Consider the following 7,739-nt stretch of genomic DNA (forward strand, 5'->3'; position numbering starts at 1 on the left):
TAAAAGTCTCAATTCCTTGTAGGTAGCAGTAATATTTTGTCACAACCATCTAAGGTAATGTAGTAGTGCACTATATTTCTTCTTAATTAAAGAAAAGAATAGAAGCTCCAGATTCAGAATAAATTTCTGCTATAGAATAAATTTGAATAGTCACTGGAAGGTGGCATCGAGAAGTCTCCTTTTAGGCAAGGTTAAGCTAAAGATTAAACTACAACATTAAAATTTTAAAAACGATCAACGAATGTGAACAGGACATTCTGATAGTTAGCTGGCTTACATCAATGGCAAGTCCCATTCTATACTTCTACTGGAGTTATACTACTTATCAACAAAACGAATAAAGTAGGTTTCCTCATCAACTAGGGAACTATCCCTACAATAATAACAACAACAGAACATTCAAATTTATGTTATCGTTTCATTTGATTTTTAAATATTAAAATTATTTGATCTAATATTACGTTAGATTATACTGGCGATCCTAAGGGATCTACTTAGGCCTATAGGCCCATTCTGCTACCGTATTATTAAAAACTCAAGGGTTAGAACTATCTAGAATCTTATGATGCCATTTAAAGGGAGGTCCTGAAGTTCGTCAAGACCTCAAAAAAGAAGCCATTAAAATGTTAAGGCGGCGCCGTGCATATGCCGGACAGAAGAAAAGCAGGTGGGAGGCGCTTCATCATCCTCACCACAACTGCGGCAGATTTGGTTGAAACGGAGATTTAGTCTCCTAGCATGGTTACCTAAAATACAATGCCCTGTAAGTAAACCTACTACAAGACTGATATCTCTACGGGGCATCTCTATGAGAGAGTTCGATTTTCTTCTATTTGAAAGGGAAAAGGGAATTTTGCTTCTATTAAAAAATTCATAATTTAAGACCAGCAAGTCTCATTGAATTATTTTTGTGATATATTTAAACGGTGTAACATTTTTTTTTATGATAGTTAGCTTTATGTGCGAAACTCTAAGTCATTTGATTTTTTCGCTTCCGTATCTAAAAAATATCTGCTCCATGTTCAGGTGTATAATTTAAATAGGAAATATCTTATGTACGTTTTGACCAAGAGCTATATAAACAAATACATTTTAATTTACATAGTTTTATTTTTTATTGTATTGATTAAATTAATTAATTAATAATTGCATTGTTATTAATAATTCTAATATTAAAATAAGAACTAAGTGACTCCATTAATTATAAGCTTCAAGATCATCTATATACTTTATCCTTTTAAAGTCGCTGCTACATTTGCTGCCTGTTGAGCCACTCCTATGGTTTGGATTGTGGCGTCTCTTGTGTGTTGACCGACTCGTTCCTGTAAATAATTTAATATTTATTTTAGTTGATATTATTCAGCTATATTGTTTATAAGTAATTAATTGAATATTAATTTATTTTAAATTTTTTACTGCTATTAATTTTATTAATTTTTTTACTTACAATTTTTTTGCCGATTTTTTTAAGCCAACCGCCTTCAGCTCCCATACTGAAAGCGAAAACAACGAAGGCAACGAATAAAAATATTTTTTGAAAATTCATTGTTGATATAAAAATTATTTAATAATTTGTTTATAAGCTGATGAAGTATTATTTTAGACTGATAATATTCTTGAACTCTTCGCTGCTTATATATGAACAGTTTCTACACTTAAAGTGATAAGGAAATTCATCAGAGATTTATTAAAGGGGATTTTTGTTTCGATGCATTCGCAATAAAAGATTATGGCTTTCAAAAGCTTCCCAGAATGAGGGCTTAAAAAAATCCCACGATATATAAGAAACGTCATTAAGTTACTCTATAAGAGGAGTGTTGTTGTTGATGATGGATGTCTCATATTCTATTATGTAGGTAGTGAATTTGTTATCTTAAGAAAACCAACAAGGGGAAATATATATTACTTTATGGTTTGTAAATTATTATAAATCATAGTTGATAAGTTTATGGACATCCGTAGGCAGCAACGTGACCATTACAGCTGTAATTAAGTTACTTAAAGTGGCAAGTGAAATAATATCTATCTTAATATCGAAAAAAAAATATTATTGTTTTTTAAATTTATAATTTTGAGTGCGTAAAATAAAATAAAATTTTTAAATTAAAAATGTCGAAACCAAAGTTTTATAATAATCATATAGAAAAATTACACTGTTCAGACTAAAATAGTGGTGTTTTAGAATTTGTTTTTATAAAATCTATACCATAAAGGACCTCTTAGAAAAATTTATAAAAAAATTGTGTAGCTTTTAAAAATTTTTATAAAATTTTATTTATGAAAAATATATTATCTCTGTTCAGAGTGTAATTCTAAATAAAAATGGAGAACTTACCATATGAAACAAAAGGTTGGAGTACTATTTTGTAGCAGTTATATGAACTGGCTGCTTATTTGGATCGGTTCTTATAATAAAAGTGGAACTACATATAATAATCACAATAATAGTGCATGTGAGGACAGAAATAAGTATAAAATATATGTATAAATATATATAAATATAATATATATAATATATATATATATATATATATATATATATATAAATGTATGTATATATGTTTAATAAATGAACCAAATATTAAGTTCATTATAACTAGATTTACAAAGTTCAAAATTTGCATTGCAAATTATGACTTCATATCTGTTAATACCATATATACTATAATAATATTTAAAAGGAATTTTTTAAAGTTTAAAGTTTTCCAATATTAAGGCAAAATACATTTTTTTATTATAATAAAAACATATAATCATAATATATCATAGTGATTATTCATATCACTATATAGCAATTATTTAAGAAAAGTAAACATTTTTAAAAAAGTAATTAAATTTGATGAATATTTTTAAAAGTGTTTAAAAGATATATAGTAATTATATATGTGATTAAATACCTCTTAAATTTATTTGAATTGTGACTGATTTTGTATTAATTTCATTTTTTTAATTTTTTATGAAGAAGACTTTTTGAAGATGTCTAATAAATATTTAAATATGTTTTGTTAACAGTACTTATAAATATAATTATTGCTATCAATAAATAATGTATTGTTATAGGTTAATAAAGCTGTACAAATAAAATAAATAAAATCTAAATTAACAAAGTATAATGACAAAAAAAAATTAGCAGATATATATTAAAAAAAATTATTATTACAAGTATTCATTGATATTATATTTTACATAAACGAATTTCTTTACATTAATGTATATAATAAACGTTGAAATATAATTTTACCCGCTATAACAATTTGTTGATTAGGTACTCATAGCTATAAATGTGGGACCTGTGGTTTCAAACTATCGTTAAAATACTTAAAAAAATTGATTATAATATTATAAAAATGTATTTCATTTAAATAATTGTTTTTTTTTTTTTAATAAATTTTCAACTTAAAATATCACACATTAATATTTTTGATAGACCCAAAGATTTGTATACCATAGTAATAAATAAAGATAAACAATGAAGTCATCATTATTTATTGTTAAATATTGTTAAACACTTAATGTAATCTTGGATATGATGTCATCATATCGAAAATCTTATCTTGAGTGTCTGGTCATACAAATCTTGCTACCACGTAATACTCTTATGCAAATGCACTACTAAAAGTTTGTGTAAATTTGATACATTTTTCATTATCAAAACCTTTTCTAACCAGACAATTGGATCGTATTGAATTAGTTTTTTTTACCATCTTAAATCCCTTACAATAAAAAATGAAATCGTTTTTTTTTATATTTCTAATCATTACTATCATTAATCTGTTAGGGATTTAATACTTTGACACTAGATATCTATTGTGCACCATTGACTTAGAGTGTCTCTCTCTCTGAATCTTACCGAATCATCCAATAAAAGATATCCATTTAGAAATTTTTTACCTTTATGCATCAGTGCTAGACAGACTTACAGCACGTAGTACGAGGTCTCCTCCTCTTCTCATTATTGATAGAACAAGTTCCAAATTTTTATGTTCTATAGTATTTTCCTACTAATTGAGGTTTCTGTCATTATTGTCTTTATTACGATTTGGTTATTCAAAGATTGACTATCTTTTTAAATAACAGTGGAATCTAAATGTTATGTTTGTAGTACACTTAGGTACTTTCGTTATATTTTCCATTTCATAGAGCTGGTCATGGCTTCGTTGGAAAAGTAGTAGTTGGATCTAAGGTTTTATCATATCACTCAATAAGTTTTCAATCTGAACATATAAAAAAAATTATCAATCCCATATAAAATCTAAATTCGTCTTAAAGGTTAAAATTATTCTATCAATCATTGACAAAAAAAAAAAAATTTTATATCTTTGCATTAAGAACAATTACATTTGTTTTATTTATGCTCAAAAATATAGTATATTATTTTATTTCCATTAAATTCATTATTTTACTACAATGTGCTTCTATATATAATAATAATAATATTTTTAGTTAAACACATCCACTTGATTATTAATTTTAAACAATATTTTATCCTTCATTTTTTCACAGTTGCCACCACATTTGCTGCCTGTTGAGCTACTGCAATCGTCTGGATTGTGGCATCTCTGGTATTTTGGCCGACACGTTCCTGTAAAGCAATACAGTAATGTTCAGAGTTAAATATCATATTTTATAAATAAATAAATATTTTAAATATATTAAACAAATATTCTAATTATAATTATTATTATAATTGCTAATTATAATTATAATATATTAATTATATTTGCAAGATCTTTTTATATATTCAGAAATTTTCCATTTACAATTCTCTTGCCAATTTTCTTAAGAAATCCCATTGTTTAAATGCAATTTAATTAATAATTTGTTTATATGGTAAGAAAGCGTAATTAATACTGATAATAATTCTGAAAATCTTGCAGTTTATATATGCACTGCTTCATAAGATAAGATATTTCTCAAGAGCAAGAGGGAATTTTTATTTAAGATACTAGAGTGGATTTCTATGGAAATAAAATTTTATATATCCAATAAAAGTAACACCGATTTGTAAAGTACCCATTGATATTAATAGCGATAAAAAAATTAAAGAAACAATACTTGAGAAAATGCGTAGTTTGAATAGATATATGTAGATGAAGCTTTAAATATACTTGGATCAATCACCTATATATAATCATTAAATTATAGAAGCAGTAAAATAAGTATATACTATATACTATATATATAATATATAGTAAACAACAATGTTATTAATATATTTTATACTTATTCTGTCCTCACATGCTCACATTTTTTCCAGATGTATTGAAAGAACCCATCCAAATAAACCGTCAATTTCAGTAATTATAACGAAATAGTACGCCAATCTGTTGTTTCGTATGGTGAGTTTCGCATTTTTATTAAGAATAACACTCTGAACACAGACAATATACTTTTTATAAATAAAAATTCACAAAAAATTTTTTAATAAATTTTTCAAGGAGGTCCTTCATGGCATAGATTATAGATTATATATATAATCATTAAATTATGGAAGCAGGAGATAACTATATACTATATATATAACATATAGTAAACAGCAATGTTATTAATATATATATATATATATATATATATATATATAAATAATATTTAAGACATATTTATTACGTATAAAAAATTAATATATATATATTTATATATATATATGTATGTATGTTTGTATATAATTTTAAACGTAGAAGTAGACTTATAATATATGTCTTAAATATTATATATTAAATATTATTATATATTAAATATTATATATTATTTAAAATAAAATATTAATTTTGAAATAAATATTCAATAATGTTGTTGATAATGATTTATAAAAATTACAATTTATAATATATATACAGATTTTAAGGGTAATTTTTCTGATATTAAGAGAAAAGCAATAAAGATATTACCTGAACCACCATAGACTGGAATACGCAGGGAACCCTACGAAAAAAATAGTCGGCTCGTACATAGCACAGGCAACTTGGTCTCAAAGCTGCGAGGACTAAAAAAACCTGAAGAGAAGTAAAGACGGTTGCATTCAATAGAACGAAATGGAAAAATCTGATTGTGACCCTTAGCTCCTCATACAATCTGTGGGAACTAATATAATAAAGAGATTGTATAACTATTATTAATTAAAAGTAATGGAATGACCATGTATAAAATAACTTATTTTTTTATATAAGATCTTAATAAACTTGAGATACCAAAATAAATGAAATCGTAGAGGATCTGACTGATAACAGAAACATCGGAATTATCGTGGTTAATTGAGGAGATAATATTTATACACCAATTGAAATACAGATTTATTTTGATAATGAAATTAAAGAGTAAGCAAATATTAATTGAAAAATCGATTCGAAATCGAAAATCTAACAAAATCCTTAGGCTGGATCATATTACTCTAGAACTGCTGAAGGCATATAAACAACTAAATCTAGTATCCATTCATTTGTCGGTCATTCTACATTTCTATTTTATCAGAAGGATGCGGTATTAACTGGTAATAGAGAGCTTCTGATGACTGTAAGACATGTGCAATCCGCTGCCTATTTTCATCACATATTTTTATAGAATCTACTATTTCTTAGGCCTATAAACAAAGATCTGGGTTACAAAATGCAAAAATTAAAACTCAAGAGATTATAAAAGATTTAATTAAAGTAGTTTTTGAAGCCTACATTTCTATTTTATCATGATCATTAAACAGAATATTTAACGAAGTATGAAAAATTAAATAGGTATTTATCTATATAATATTAATACATTGATTAGGGACAAAGAGTATTTTTTTATATTTTCATTACAAGTAAGGTTAGGTTAAATTAGTCAGGATGGGCGTTTTATAGATATGTAGACACATATAGACCTATTTGTCCGTATTGACACTAGTTGAAGCGAATACCACTATCTTGATTTGTGTTTTGTTTTATGTAAGACGACGACCTATTTGTCCCTATTGACATCAGCTAAAGCGAATACCACTATCTTGATTTGTATTGGGCTTTATGTAAGACGAAGACCTATTTGTACCTATTGACATCAGCTAAAGCGAATACCACTATCTTGATTTGTATTGGGCTTTATGTAAGGCGACGACTCTTTTTGCGAATCTGTGGAATACTTCAACTGTGGAACTTCCAAGCATTTCAAGAGTGTGTGTCACAACGTAGATCATAAACATAAGCACATTATATGTGCATATAAATTATGATTAAAATAAATGTGGACTCCAAAATATGTCCGACTCAAGCATATCATTTACAGTTTTAATTTACGATCTCAGGTAACAAAAATGGAAATGAGAATAATTTGTTACTGTCACCAATCACAGTTGGTGGCACATTAGAAGTGGCATTTTAAATTCCAAATGAAATGTGCAATTTTATGATGATTATTCGAAGCGATGCGTTTAACTGTGTTTTGGAAACGAATAATTATTCCAGAAATGCAGTGTAACATTAAAGCTTACACACATACCAACTCTTCCACTGACTAGAAGTATCTAATTTGTATCTCAATAAATTGTCATTTCATTTTGTTTGCAACGGTTTGCCTTAGCATTGCCGCTAGTATTCAATTTAAAATAATCAACGCATGCTATGTGTATGTATGTATGCGCATATATGTAGGTATGTAAATATGTGTTGCAGGAAATCCATCTGAAATGCAGAATTTAAATTCAAGAATTTTTAGAAATTACGTATATATGCAAAATGCAGTGAAATAAGACTTCAGTGCAGATAAATGACGCC

The 7,739-nt window shown here is 26.4% G+C and overlaps 1 protein-coding gene across 1 annotated transcript; it reads right to left on the minus strand.

Moving 5' to 3' along the window:
- Positions 1-1,126: 1,126 nt before the first annotated feature.
- Positions 1,127-1,589, minus strand: LOC119672586 (sarcotoxin-1C-like). The gene is made up of 2 exons (XM_038083682.1): positions 1,448-1,589; positions 1,127-1,322 (listed from the first exon to the last, which is right to left on the minus strand). Exons 1-2 carry the CDS (start codon positions 1,544-1,546, stop codon positions 1,230-1,232), a joined length of 192 nt encoding a protein of 63 aa, XP_037939610.1. The 5' UTR covers positions 1,547-1,589; the 3' UTR covers positions 1,127-1,229.
- Positions 1,590-7,739: the final 6,150 nt, after the last annotated feature.

Source organism: Teleopsis dalmanni, chromosome 1 (genome assembly GCF_002237135.1).
Source record: "Teleopsis dalmanni isolate 2A chromosome 1, ASM223713v2, whole genome shotgun sequence".
NCBI classification, from domain to species: domain Eukaryota; kingdom Metazoa; phylum Arthropoda; class Insecta; order Diptera; family Diopsidae; genus Teleopsis; species Teleopsis dalmanni.